Source organism: Lichenostomus cassidix, chromosome 1 (genome assembly GCF_008360975.1).
Source record: "Lichenostomus cassidix isolate B80296 chromosome 1, HeHo_3.0, whole genome shotgun sequence".
Taxonomy (NCBI): Eukaryota; Metazoa; Chordata; class Aves; order Passeriformes; family Meliphagidae; genus Lichenostomus; species Lichenostomus cassidix.
The window spans coordinates 98,239,784-98,255,067 of NC_139479.1; the positions used below are offsets into that span (position 1 = coordinate 98,239,784).

General features: G+C 42.4%; 1 protein-coding gene across 2 annotated transcripts in view; it reads left to right on the top strand.

The window, feature by feature from the left end:
- The window catches only part of CD96 (CD96 molecule), a 30,739-nt gene extending 15,932 nt beyond the window's left edge, over positions 1-14,807 (top strand). For both annotated transcript variants that reach the window (XM_085073133.1, XM_085073143.1), the window contains exons 7-15: positions 1,554-1,644; positions 2,002-2,178; positions 3,339-3,392; positions 5,240-5,284; positions 6,150-6,224; positions 8,136-8,213; positions 10,954-11,043; positions 12,124-12,247; positions 13,299-14,807. In XM_085073133.1, the coding sequence (XP_084929259.1) occupies positions 1,554-1,644; positions 2,002-2,178; positions 3,339-3,392; positions 5,240-5,284; positions 6,150-6,224; positions 8,136-8,213; positions 10,954-11,043; positions 12,124-12,247; positions 13,299-13,407 (843 nt within the window). In that variant the 3' untranslated portion in view covers positions 13,408-14,807. The remainder of the gene's footprint in view (positions 1-1,553; positions 1,645-2,001; positions 2,179-3,338; positions 3,393-5,239; positions 5,285-6,149; positions 6,225-8,135; positions 8,214-10,953; positions 11,044-12,123; positions 12,248-13,298) is intronic.
- The last annotated feature ends 477 nt before the right edge of the window (positions 14,808-15,284 follow it).

Below are 15,284 nucleotides of genomic sequence, written 5' to 3' on the forward strand. Positions count from 1 at the left end.
TATGGACAGGCAGAACCTCGTACTAACCATAACCACCTGCTTCACACAATCCAGGGGTCAGCTGATTCTGCAAAATGGTATCATTTTCCCAGTGATCCATTTCTGGGTGTGGTATTGGACATTGCAGCCTTTTTTTTGTCCTGTTGAACAGAACAAGGAATGCTTCTATCATGGGACTGGGCAATAGAAGCTCCCCCAAGAGCCTCTGTCTGTTCTTCACCTCCAAACACCAACTCCTTCACTTCTCTATTCTGCCTTTTCTTGCCAGGCTTAAATCTAGTGAGGATATCAGATTTGCATTTCTCCATAGGAAGAATTTATAAAAGTATAATGACCTAAAAGTGCCTGAAAAAATAAGGGAACAATGAAGAGGAAATAGGGGAAAGCAATTACACTATGAGCTCAGATGCTGTTTACCACGGCAGGGAAAGAGTTTCAGCTGGTAGTTTCAGTCTTTGTACTGAGTGATTGACTTCTGCTGGCTTCAATACATCAAGCTTGCTTTCTACTAAATGTGGGAACCACTTTCTTTGAAAGAGGCAGCAAGAGGGGTTTGTGCTGCATGAGTAGCACATGCTTTTTTCTTCTGTTGAAAAGAACAAGGCCATTTATCTTATAACAGTGTTTAATACTTAGCAGTGTCAAAACCTGCTAAATAAACATAATTGGGAACGTCCAGGCAGCATGAGGATGAGACTTCTCACCCTGCTAATGCCCAACCCTTCATCCAGCCTTGATTTTGAGGTCCTGCCCCTCTGTTGCTTGCTGAGAAATTAAATAGAGCACAAATACAGATCTTTGGAACACATGGCACAGAACCAGCACTACTGCACCTAAAGCACCCAATTCCATGTGATTTCTGGAAATTTCTTATGTATTGTGTCTGCCACAAAGCTATCTAAATTTGTATGTTCAACATACAATTGGGCTAGGCAGTCTTTTTCATGGGATTTGTCTCTCTATCTGCCTAACGAAGGTAGGAAGGATTTACATGGCAATCAGAAAGTGTCTCATTCTCCTCACACACACCGTGCCCATTACCAATTCCCGTGTTTTTCCATGTGGATGTTTGTCACTGAGGGCAGGAGAGTGGGGGGTCATTCTACATCTCTCCAGCCACAGCACTAGACTGGAGAGAGTTGGAGTTCTGACAACCAAGGCAACAAGGGTATCCTTGGGCTCTCATGCAACAGTGTCCACAGTCAGAAAAATGAGGGGAGTGGGAAAGAAACACAATAAAGAGGAAGAGTTTCCTTCCAGAGCAGGACTGTGAGTAAACAAGCACTGTCTGTATAGGAGTTTGGAAGCTGGCAGCCAGGAGGGAAATGTCAGAGACTCACCTAACATACATAAATATGTGCCTGCACGTGTGTGTATGTATATATATGGGTGTACATATATTGGGGCGTATATAGCTATAGCTATAGATAGATATAGATATAGATGATAGATATAGATGATATAGATATAGATATAGATATAGATATAGATGATATAGATAGATATAGATATAGAGATATGTAATCTAACAACTGCCTATTGCTGCCCCACAGCCTAAGGTGACCTGTGTCGTGAGGAAGGCATTTCCCAAGCCAAGTCTCCTATGGTATTTGGACAGAGCAAGCCTGATGGAGCAGCCTGGAGGTAAAGCAAGCTGTCCATAGGAAAACAACAGAGCTGCAGGAGTGGTTCCCAGGGAAAGTCATGGTTGTTATCCACTCCTGCCACAGGGAACCTGGAGATATCTATCTGGCTGAAGGGGAGAATATCACACCACCTCCAAGGAAACAGCTGGCAAATGAATGTGACCAGACCCCTGCAATTGCCAGGGGTGGAAACCATGGTTTGGCATGGCCACACTATTCTTGCCAAATTTCTGATAGTGTCTCAGCAAAGAAACCTGCAGCTATATGAGTCTGCTTTTACCAATATTTTGTGCAGCTCTGATTTATAGTTTGGAGTGTAACAAGAGGGTCTTATCTTTTTTCTTCTTTCCCCAAGAAATTTCTGTGGTACAAGAAGATTTGCAAGACAGTGAAGGTTTCTATGAATTGAGATCAACGCTGATGCTGCAAGGGACCCACAAGACACATGAGACGTTCTCTTGTGCATGTCTGTTTCCCTTCCTGGGGAATGAAACAAGGAATATTTCATCAGAAGAAATATTTGTTTCCTTCGGTAGGTAGGACACCTCTAAAATGTTAAGAACACCAAACACATGTATTCTCTGTTATTTAAAATACTGAAGAAATGCCAAGGGTATAGAAGCTTTATTGTACAAGTTCATTACACAGCTTGGACTCTGGCAGATTTTTTAGCTCAAATCTTTGCTCAAGCCTCTAAATGAGCTAAGAAACTCCTTCACAAGCAAAAGACAATTGTTTGTTTAGGCATAATTTTGCTGTACTTCCCACACCCAAAAATACTCTAGCATAGCCACATGGCACCAGTGAGATATTATAATCATGTGTTTCTCACTGAGCACTCGTGGCTTCTTGGAAAACCAAATCCTCAGACTCAGGGCTATGTTATACATCTTCAGTAAAACATGCAAAAGGCTGCACTGCTGTGGATGGTGGAGAAACTCCCCTGTTACCTGTACTGTAAGAATTAGCTACGTGATTAGGGAAGTGGGGAGCAGTGTCCTGCTTTTTCGGTGAAAGAGGGAGACTTAGCAGTACTGAGATTTTCAGCATCTCTAAGGATGCAGGGTGACTGGTGAGAAGGACAGACAGATTTCTTTTACCACCCTCTTGTGCATGTCTTGTCTTCAGGTGCAAATGTGTATTTATACCTTTTTAAATTTTTTTATTATGTATGCTCCCTGCTGCACAGACAATAGGACTGAGCTGCTGAGCCCTTAGCAGCATCTAGGTGCACATTACCTACCGTGGCAACTACCTGCAGTTCAGCTGGGCTCACCTGTGGCTGTGTACATTCCTATTGGTATGTTTTTCCACAAAGTTAGACTGCAGCAAAAGACACAGCTTACACCTCTGGAAACATAGCTTCAGAGGGGAGGCAGATAAATCATAATTTTTCTAAAAAATTACTCATTTCCCCCAATTTGCAGTTTTCTAGAAATGTATTCACATGAAGAGCCATCAATTAAAGCAGTCTATGTTCTTGCCTGCAGGGTATGCTAATGCTAAGATAGATCCACTCTGTATAAAAACGTTAATGTATTTAGATGTGACAGAAAGGAAAGAATTACATTAATTCTCAGCCATACCTTCTGCAAAGGTGCACAGTATGACACAAGCACAAAGTAAATTTTCAGCCTTTATAACTGCTTTCAAGAACTGCTTTCATATTTCTTTTTTTTTTTTCCTTCACAGACAATAAGTCTAATGAAGCCTCATCTGAAGTTTTTACTACCACAGTTTCAGATGGTAGGATAAATTAGAGAATAAAATAACTTGGGTTGTGTTTGAGGTGCATCTATAAATTCCAAAAGTTGTTGTAGCATTTACCACCCTAAATGGGAAGTAATGTACCCCTTTCTGCAGCTTTGACTTCAGAGAAAATACAGTAAACTGATATTTTGGTGATGTAATCTATCATAATTAAGACCAAGCATAATTAAACTCCAGCCTTGAGGGGCACTTCATGTTATTTCTGATGCTTCAGCTGGCATTTGAATATGGTTCTTTCAGCACTGAATTCAGCACAATAATTAAAAATAACAGCCCGGCTAATGGTTATACCTTCTGCTTAAGTACACATCCAAGATCCTCAATACCTTTGCTGAATTAAAGAACTGATAGGATGTTTCTTAATTTGTGTAAATTTGGTAAATCCTGCTCAGCCCCTATAAGTTTGTCTTATTATCAGCTTATTGCAGACAGATAAATGTTCTCTCCACACCTCAGCTGAAGCTCTTTGGAGACATCTCTCCTAGAGCAGTTTGCCCTGCTCTGCGTGGGAAGCAGCTGCACTTTAGCAGGGGCTTACATGAGTGTGTCAGAGAAATGCTGTAAGCAGATGGCATGAAAAAAATGTGGGGTTTCCGGGAAAAACTTCTGCAAGTGCAGGTTGTGGCAGGCCCTGGGGGCTCAGCTAATACCCCACTGGGCACCAGAACACCATCCCAGATATTGGGGAGCCCTGAGAGAGAGAGACAGAGACTGTTTCCTGTGCTGGCCTCTGCAAGGTGATCTCTCAAAGGAGCCCTAACAACTTGCATCAGGCCACCACCCTGCTTTGCCTTGCACACTCTACAGAACCCCACTGGGAGCCAGGCACATCTCAAAGAGCCACATTGCTCTGGTTTTTAGACCATTTTTGTTGCACCTTTGGTAAGGAGTTCTTCCTGTCAGCCAGCTACTGTGAAATCCCTGTTAGCGCAAGCAAGGCTAAGATGAAATGCAAATGGAAGAGCAGGAGTCACAGGAGGTACGAGTGTTTGCACAGAAAAGCAACTGGAGAGTGGATATTTGCCTGCTTAAGCTAAGATCCAATCTGCAGAGGGTCACTCCTACCCAATGCCCTCCACACATGTGCCTGACCAGACAGAAGGCAGCCTTCTGGCTGCCTTCCCAGACATGTTTTTCTAATGGAGTGTGTGAGCTTTCATAGATCACTTCATTCATGGACGCCTTTGGGGAGACATAACCCATCCTCCTAGCCTGCTCAGGTGGTACTTTGCCTCATCTGCTGGGAAAAACCAAAGAAAGAAAACAGTGTGACATCTCTTACTCAGGACATAAATGCTGCTTGGGCAGGAGGGTGTCTCTGCTGAGCTTGCCTGTGTGGTTAACAGTGCTTTACTTACAAGGAGTAACACCTCCTCCTCTTCTCCGAGGACTCAGTGAGCACTTTTCAATCCAAAGTGTCTCTGAAATTTCCTGTCAGAATTGCAGCCTCTGAAGTGCCTCATGGATGGAGCTGTGCAGGTGCCACCACCAGGTCATAAATGTTATTTCAGTATCTGTGCTAATCAGGTGTATCTCTTTGTTTGGAATAAACCCATGTGATTAATTTCTGGTTTTCAAGTTGAGGTGCTAAGGGCTCCAAAACTTTTTTCCCCAAAACCTTCATTTCCCTAGGGATTCCTCAGCACAATTACCTCAGGTGCTTCATGTTTCTTTCTGGACTACTTGGCTGAGTTGTACATGGAAACATTATTTGGAAATTAGGTGTGATGTACTTTCTTGCTCTTGAACCTTTGAATGACTAACTTTCCTAAAGCAGAATAAATGCTGTTCTCATGCTGAATGTTTGTTTTGATTTGTTACAGACTTTGGCAATTCAGCACTTACATCAGCTGTCATGACAGCCTCAGGTAAGGGGGAGAAATACCTTATTACTTATTCAATATATGTAGGATCTCTGCTTGACCACTGCCTAAATGTCATGCACACAGAGTCAGAGGTGTGACAGGGAAAGGTCAGTGTGCTCTGGCACTGACAGTACCAGTGTGCTGCTGCTTGGGAATTTGTGAGTTCTGAGGTTACCCAAGCAGAGATCTGACAGAAATCTTGCTAAAACTGCCATGTTAGGACAGCATGTAAAATGCCATGCTGAATGTTATATATTATTCTTATGCATTTTTACAAAATGGAATAATATGTCTATAAAACTGTAAGTAAATCTGTCCTATTATGACAGAGAAGTGCATGTGATAGAAAAGTTAAAGCCACCACTTTTCCTTGACCTAACAGTAGGGCATCATTCCCATTCATTAATTATATAACCAACTGTTTTACCAGAGCATGGATATGGATAACTACATAAAACTATCTTCAGCAATTAAGAGGAAAACCCACAAGAGCAGGTGATCTCCTGGGCTTATTTACCTGTGGCCTGTTGTCATGGACCGTTGCTGGCAAGGCCCTGGCTTAGTTGGGGAGCACCACTTCCAAGTGATGATCCACCCCCAGCAGTCAAACTGAGCCTGTGTATAAAACCACAAATAAGCAATGCCTGCAGCCAGCCAGCAGGAATGGGTCAGCATTGATAGCACCCACCCACTGGAGTTGTGAAATGTGTTTTGAGCATTTACCCTTAAATCCAACAGCAGGATTTCTGCTGCACAGTCTGCATTTACCCAGCAGCTACTGCAAGCTCTTTGATCTAGGTTTTTTTTTTATTTATTGTTTTCTAAAGAACCCATTGACTAAATGTGATATCATGTAAACTGTCTTTAGAGCACCAGTCGACATCTGTGGCCTCTCTGGATTTCACAAGTCAAGCAAATTTGGTTCCTGGTTCAATAACACAAGGTAATCAATTGAATCAAAATGTTTTCTCTATTGCTTCAACAATGTAGAAGAAAGACACATAAACACAATAACCATCTTACTTTTCTTTAAGCAAGAAATTTAATGTCCATTGAAAAGTTGTTTCCCTAGTGCATTACACAGTAGGAAGTACACTAACCACTGTCAGTGTAACCACACTTAAAAATTAAATGTATGAGGTAATACCTATAATATAAGGTATTAAGTCTTGATTTTAACTTTTTTAATGCTCTGTTTAGGATATATTCATGAAGTTTGGCAACTGAACAGATATCAAGCATAAATTAATTAGTGTTATTATATTGCTTACAAAGAATACCTATTGTCTTTAATTAAATATCATACCTAAAGAGAATACTGGAGGAAGATACTAAACACAAGGCTTTAGCCTGCCCCACAAGAGTGCTCTTTGGGATTTGAATCACTCGACATAAAGCCCTGAGGCTCACAGAGGCTTGACTGAGATATGCCAAGGCAGGAATGCTGAAATGAACAGATTGCAGCAGCGCTGAAATGAAAGTTTGGTGCTTCTCACACTGCTTTCCCCATCCCAAAGCAGAGGCACTTTCCTGGCTGACAGCAGAACAGCAAAGCTGCTTGTCCAAGTGGACTGAAAGCCCTTCTGTCTTGACAGAAAAAATAACAATGAAGGCTATAAATATAAAATGTGCAGAGAGGATTCTCCTTGCTGAATTATACATCTTCTCTGGTTGAGGTGGTACGAGGTCAAACTCATAATGTAAGATGGAGCTAAGCCATTTTTCTTCTGCAAGTACCAGGGAAGCAATTGCCTTTTAACCAAAGCTCCCAACGAGTGCCAGCTGTGATATGACAACCCTGGGCCAGTGCTTCTTCTCTCTGGCTCACTGCTGATGCTCACACTGGTGTCACCATCAGCTTCTTGAGCAAATCCTCTGGGCCACAGTCAAGACAGGACACCAAGTCCAAGCCTGCTGTTTTAGTCTACTGGTTTGGTTCAGTTCCTGTTATTTTCCAAGTTCTTAATGAAAATCTAAGAGACAGCTGAGAATGGATATGAGGGAAGAGTGCACATATATAGGCAAGAGGAGGAAGAGGGGAAGCAAAACCAAGGCTGTTAAAACTGTAGCCTGGGTTTCCTTAGCTTCCACAACAGCTCCATCTCTGAGCCAGAGACCCTTAGGCTTTTAGTGATCAGTTACAGCTGCAGTTCACCTTCTCAGGTTTGTTTAGATGGCTTGATATTTTTCCAAAAATGAGACAGTTGTTTAGAAAGATGGACTCTTTTTAGTAAACGTGAAATAGTTCTCTTGGGAAAATTAAGGTCTACACGCTAACCACCATCTGTCTGTGTTTGAATATCAGATAAATAGCTATCTGAGCTCTAGAAATCTTAGCACTTTTAAAAAATGCTTAAAGGAGAATGTTAAGCAAGTTGGTATTTGGTATCAGAAATTGCAGGTGTGACTCCTGTACTCTAACTTCTTAAAAACTTCCCTTTGCTAGTTGGGAAAACAATTTTGTTTCACTGAAGCTGGTGACATCCTGTCTAAATTCTGATTAATGTACTTTTGTTCGTCGCTCTACTGGTGTCAGGTCCAAACAAGCCAGTGAACTCAGACTCCTGAGGTTCACCTGAAACTAAGCTGAAATATAAAAATGCTTCAAATATTTTGTCTAAGTTTATTTACTGATCTCAGTAAAATTCCTCTTGAGTTTCTAGTCTGTGATAGGCTTTCAAACCAGACACAGTGTTGTGTGGTGCCTGTCTGAGGGGAGCCAGCATCTCAAGTAGTGAGTGGGCTACACCTCTTTGACCTCACTAGTCAGAAAACAGGGTAGAAAGAGGGGGGAAATGAAAAACAAGTGATATGGTTCCCTACAGCAATTTTTACAAGCTTGTGGTTTTTTTAGCAGGAGCACTGACTTCTACCACAGAGACAAAAGGCTATACCAATGCCCCAGCATTCAGTGAGACTTTGACAACAGCAGGTGAGTAGACAATGCATCTCCTTTGCTTCATAGCACTGCAACAGAGGAGCTATGAAGCCAAAGTGCAAATATGACACCAGCTTAGTGAGTGGTTGCAAATCTGCAGTAATCTAGAGCGTCTTGCAAAAACTACAGTAGCAGGTCCTCAGGTCCTCAATTGGTGATGCCTTTTCTCAGAGCATTAGCTCTGTGGTGCTTATTTCAAGCTGCTAGCTGAAAGTCACCACATTGGCATGCAAAAATTATTACTAAGCACGGAAAAGTTGTGTCTGAGCAGAGGCCAAAGGTCAGGTGGAGTAATGTGTACCAGATTTCCAATACTTCACAGAAGCAATTTCCCTGCTGAGTTACACTGAGGTAGAAGATAAAGGCTTGGATTTCCAAGCTGTCATGGATTTGCAGTGGCAAAAGAGGAATGAAAAAACATTTGAGTATGCTGGTATCATTAGACATATTTATTTCAATAATATTACAATTGAGATAGTTGCTAGGCAAATGTAGTGAATGCTGAAGGTAGTTTATAGATGAAATAAATTGCCAGAGAAGCTAAATAAAATCACAGAGCAGCAGTGAAATAATGAGATAATGTGGAGCAATAAAGGCTGGCTAATAGAACATTGAAAGGCAGCCTCATTAAAGATCAATAAATCAATTTTAAAAACCCCTAGGGTGAACATTTTTTCACAAGTCTTTCCCTTTAGAAAATCTCTGCTCAGCAGTACAAAGCCCAAAGTGACTTTCTTTTTTAACATCTTGGTTTGCCTTTGTGCTTTTGGAACAGGCAGGACCTGTCAATGTGCTTTTGCATTTGCATGGGAGTTGTCTTTTGGCTGAGGCACAAATGTAGCAGCCGCTTTTCATTTTGTGAATGTATTTTTGGTAGCACTCCGGTGCTTATCTACCCTCATACAACCCACAGTCGTGCATTTATACCACAACCTTGTGACAGCTTCTAATGCTTCACAATTCTGCTCTTGCACAGCTTGCTGGTTGCAATTTTTGCTAAAAGCATGCTGAATTACACTTCTTTTTGCAGGGAATGCCATGCATTGCACCACTCATCCCCACATCCCTGCCACTGCTTCCCTATATCTGTGCCTGCCTGAACACAAGCTAGGAGATAATGGCCTTGAAGGGTCCTCAGTCCTGCAGCTGTAATTGAGGGCAATTTCAGAGCACACAGGAACCAGTGAGCCTGCTGTGGCATACACATGTCCCTGTGCCCTCCCAGGGCCACTGGGCTCTTACAACAGCGATTACCATTATCATTTTGGTCCTGGGATGCTCTAACACAAGCCATTATGTAAACAAGTAGTGCTCATCAGTGTTCTGTACAGAGCACAGTGCTACAGGATCACTAAGCGTATATCCTTTGATTTTTCTGTATATAACTTTGTAAAATGCCACACATTTTACAAATGTGAGATCTGTCATGCTTATTCACACAAAATCAAACACCTAATAAGCAAGAAGGAAAGGATTGAATTAATATCCAAAAATCTCAGCAAATTTTTAGAGTGCCCTAAAATTGGACTGATTTTCTTAGGGCTTTTTAATGTAGATAGATTAGATAGATAGATGATAGATAGATAGATAGATAGATAGATAGATAGATAGATAGATAGATAGATGATAGATAGATAGATGATAGATAGATATCACAAGAAATACATTTGCTTGGTTCTGTCTGTTTAGTCTGTTTAGTCATTTACATCATTTAAAGTGGGTTTTTTGTCTTGGATTTATAAATCAGCAGTTATCCCAGAAATTTTCAGGTTCCTCTATTATTTCATTTGTTGTTTGCATCAGAGGAAGTCAAAGAGTACAAAATAGCCATAGTAGAGCCTAATGAAGTAGTCATGTACAGGCTTGTAAGATAATTGGACATTATTTCTTTTTGTACAAATTTGAATGATTCCACCACTGAATCCCTGTACCAGAAGTACCATGGCAGCTCTGGAAATGCTGTGCCATCGTCTAGTTGACTATTTTAGCTATTATTTCAGAAGCTGTAGATGTGGAGATGGCTAGAAAAAGCCAGAAATGTATTGCTATGGAGCACTGACCTTAAACATCAGTAGCTTAAATGTATTAGGAGGGAAAACTGTCTACAAACAGATGATAGATTATTTTTGTGGTTCAGACACAGTACTTGACAGAGGAGACTGAGGTTTTGCTCAGTCATGGCAAAGGCAGACTCTTTGTGTTGCTGCTAAGCCACTTAATATCTTTAGGTTTCTCATTAACCATCAAAGAGGTAGAAAGATTATCATTCTCCCAGACAGCTGTGCATCTCAATGCTGGCTTGCTGAAACATCTTAACGTGTCCTTCCTTCCTTCCTTCCTTCCTTCCTTCCTTCCTTCCTTCCTTCCTTCCTTCCTTCCTTCCTTCCTTCCTTCCTTCCTTCCTTCCTTCCTTCCTTCCTTCCTTCCTTCCCTCCTTCCTTCCTTCCCTCCTTCCTTCCTTCCCTCCTTCCTTCCTTCCTTCCTCCCTCCCTCCCTCCCTTCCTCCCTTCCTCCCTTCCTCCCTTCCTCTAATAGTCTCTAGTTTGATAAAAGCACATTTTTTTATTTAACACCAGGTTGTAGGCCAAAAATGTAGGCATCTTGCCAAGTGAATTTTGACATCCTGATCCTGGAATTGGATTTCCCATTTTCAGCAAAGTGGATAACAGTGGGTTCAAAATATAAGTTTCATTTTAAAAGTTACTGAACATGTTCTGTGCCCATATCTTTTTAGGTAACCTGTCCTACAGCATCACAGACCAGACAATTTCAGTTACCAGAGGGAAAGATTTCTTTACTACCAGCAGCCTGCTGAACAGTACTGGTGAGACATTATCCTACAAATCCTCTTCTTTCAGCATGCCGCTGCAGAAGCACAAAACCTGGAGCATCATGTCCATTTGACCAGGGGGTTTTAAATAAGGGAAAAGAGATGAAAAGAGGAGTCACAGCTGCTGTGTCCTCATACCGCAGGTTGTCGCAGACTTTTGGCAATCCAGCCTTCTCCTTCCATCTGCAAGCAAAGCTCCAGTGCATGTTTTCTTCCAGCAGCAAAACTTGGCCAGTCACACTCTTGCACCCCAGGGAAATCTCATGGCTCATGCAGTGTGGTGGACTGACCAAAGCGCTGGTTGCCATGGTGGGTAAGACCCAGGCTGGGTGACACACCGGTATGGCCAGCCTGACACAGGGTGGTGATGCCGGCCCAATGGGAGGTGACACTGAGGTGTGTCACCTATGGACTTCTCTGGCATCCAGGCCACTGCTGCACCCTCTGGCAGCTGGAGGAGGACTGTGCTCCTTCTCTCCTTCTTCTCCATACCCAGGACTGGAGGGGACATCTGTCAGCATCCCCAAGGGCAGCTGTGCAGAAAGGGGAAGGGGAGGGGAATCCCAGTGCAGCAGCTGGAATGGGACAGGGATGCTGTGCTGCCAACAAGAGCTCACCTCAAAAGGCAGATGAACCCTTGGCCAGACGCTTTGGCAGGGTTTGGTGCCAGTGGTGTGAAAAATAAACCATTGGGAAGGAGGGCTGTGGTGGGCAGATATGCCTGTCTGCACTGTTACTCGTAGCTTCTCACAGAGCAGCTCACAGGCAAACAGAGAAAGCCCGTGGATTTTAGGATGAAATGCTCTCTGGGCTGTGCCTAAATAATCTCAGGAAGTCAACCAGTGGGTGGCTGAACCAACTCACACACCCAGTGAGAGTGAGAGTGAGAATAAATCTGGGCTAAGTCCATAAATCAGAGCTGCAGTGCTTGGAGCTTGGGATCCTCAGCCTGGTGATGAGGATCATCAGCTGACATCAGTGAGGGGTGGGAGACAGCGAGCCATGGGCAACAAGCCTGATTTCCCTCCTCTCTGAGGACATTCAGATGAGTTCTGACTGGCATATCCCTTACAGGTGACGGGAGGAACACCACAGTCAGTCGCTTCCCCTGGCCAACAGTGGTAGCTGTCCTGCTCCTCTTCTGCAGCTCTCTAGTAGCTTTAGGCATCAGGAAATGGTGTCAGTACCAAAAAGAGATGTAAGTACAAGTGAATGGAGCCACAGGGGTGGGAGGGGTGGCACAGAGGGCAGCACAACTCCAGCTCAGCTGTTTGGATTTACACCTTTTCATTTGAGATGACACATAGCATTCAAGGCCTTTAAGTACATGGATCACTAATGCCATTTTTTTCATACAGCAGTATGGAAAGTGGAGTGTTCTCAGTCCTTTCATCTGTTCTGTGGGTTATCTTTAAAATAAACTTTAAGAAAAGAGCTGCAGCACAGCTTCAGGGTGTATGGGAAGAATAACAGCCAATTTTTGTCCCCAGAGCCCCCCATTTCTATTAGCCTCCCTCCCAGCTCCTTTTGCTCTCTCATTTTCTATAGTTACTTGAGGACATGTTTTAATGAAATTGTACTTCTAGGGCAGCTCTATTTGAGTTTTGAATAATATATGTGAAAGTAGGCTACCTGAAACTCAATCCCAGTCAAAGAAGCATTGAGTTTGTAATTATTACCAAAGTTTGATTCCCTACTAAAGCACTCTGAGATCTTCTGGTGAAAGCAAAATCTAAGAGACAATTACTTTTAATCTTACTCACATTACTAAAATTCTCAAAAAGTCATAGTTAAAATTAATCAGTCATGATTCTAGAAAACCCACTTAAAATACAACTGCAGATCCTGTATATCAAAGGTAAAAACAGGACTGATTTTTTATACTGGTTTGGGATGGGACTTTTATTTATAAGTTGACCAAAAAAAAGTTACAAGTCTTTAAATATACCTTCAGAGAGCAGTGTGGGCAAAAGGTCCATGCAAGGGTTTTAAATGGTTCCTCAGGACCGTGTTCTGTTCTTTTAAACATGAATAAAGTAAAATTGTGAGGTGGGAGCTGAGAAAGCTAAATGAATACCAGGAGGTGTGCTGGGGTTATAAAACAGACTCAGGGAAGTCACAGTATGTAAGAACTAATGTCAGGTGCTCTTATAATGACTTAGTGCCAGTCCACCTCCCCCTGTGAACATTTTACAACAGGCTTTTATGTTGCCATTGTGTGATGGTGCATTTTTTCTCTTCTATTTCAGCATGAACAGACCTCCATCTTTCAAGCCACCACCACCTCCAATAAAGTACACCTCCATGGTGGAGTCTGATGGGACTCCCCCATCCTGCCACGAACTGGAAAACCTCTAACATCACCTACACTCTGTGCAGCGCACAGAAGACTCACACAGTCAAAAGGCTCTGCCTTTAGAACAGTGATTACAGGAGCTTGGTGTTAATGACCCATATTAAAATTCAGAGCTCCTACATGGTGTTAATTTTGGAAGCTGAGCACTCTCTAGGACACTCCTTTCATCCTGTGTATCTCTATGTATGCCTTGCTTAATGCCATTGTGAGAGTCACTGTGAGATTGCATGTGCTTGATCTCAATTGGGTGATCAACTGGGAATTTGCTGTCTTGTCGATGGGAGCAGATTAACAGATCACTCTGCCAGCCTGACTGAAGAGTGATGAAGCTTCTCCATCTATTAAATGTATACAGATAACAGCTCTGCCATATGGACACCACGGTTACACAGGAAACACTGGCTGAACACGAGATTTTGACACCTACACGAGCTGTTCTTGCAATTATTTTGTTGCACTGTGGACTAACATAACCCAACGTATAATTTTCTATCACTTTGAAACCAAACAAAAAAGAATCAGCACCATACACAGAAAGAAAATAGTCTGCATCTCTTGGCAAGGGATTGCAGCACTGGATTGCAGAGAGGGTCGGTGAGATGAAAAATCGTGATGCAGGCCTGGTGCAAGTGGACACAGAGAAGTCTCAGTTGTCATTGGTGAAGTCACAAGAAAGTCAATTTTGGGCTCATGTAGAGGACACCTGTGGGCCAGAGACTTAAGGACTGATGTGAGCCTAAACATAATGAAAAATTCTAGTTCTTTTGGAAGTGCTATACCTTTGAAACTTACCCTTGAATCTACTTTTCAGGAATTATATTTAGAGTATACATGAAGAAAAAAAAAGGAATGTCATAATTTTACTTTTCTTTGGTCTTAATGAACTGCTGTCATTTGCTATCTTCACATTTTCCAAGACCTCAGGGGTAGTTCCCAGGTGGCTCAAGTGTGTGAAAGAGATGATTCAGTGCTCCCCCTGTCCTGCCCAAGCTACAGATTTCCTTGTACTGACAATAATGAATAAATGATGGTGCAGAGGGTGGGCTTGGCCCTCTGCACAGTTCTCAGCCAGGTCACCAGCTGTGTGATCACCAGTGCCAAGCACCAGAGCTGCAGGAGGAGCTCTGCTTTTGGCAGCAATTACAGTATCTGCAGGCAGCCAAGAAACCGTCCCTCCAAGCCTGTTTGGAAGTGTATTGTTACCACAATGGTATTTCTGTAATTAATGCAAATGAGCTAAAATTCAATCACGTCAGGCTTAAAATTGATATTCTGATTTAGGAATGGGATTTGCTTTATTTACTGCTAAACACTGGTCGATGAGTGTCAGGGTTCAGAGCACTGTATTTCCCAGGACTTTAGATTAAATGAACGACTTACTGGAAAGAATGATCTAACAGACCTTTTTAGAGTATTTTGTTGTATTATTTACTTTATAGTACAAGCAGTTCTTAATCCATCATCTGTGCTGAACAGAAAACACTTTGTTTCCTACAAAACTCTGCCAACCTTCCATGCATAGACGGGTCAATGTTAATTTGAGCTATTTTTGTCTGTGTGGGGTCACAGAAGCGAAGTAGTTTAACTTTTGTCATACTGTCCTTCACTGCAAAAGAGGGAAGATTTTTGCCATTCAAAAAAATGGGTAAAAACCCACCAAAAAAAAAAAGAGAGAGAGAGAGAGATGGATAACAATATTCTAAGAGATGTAGCGAGCCAGGACTTTTTTCCTGGTTCTCCTGCCATTAGACGAGGATGACTGTCTGTAGCATACATGTCGAAGGGGGGTTATTTTATTAAGTCGTGTATTCTGATCCCCACGGCTGCCTCTGGCCGGCGATGTTCCCTCTGACCGTGAGCAGTGCTCGGGGGTGTCACC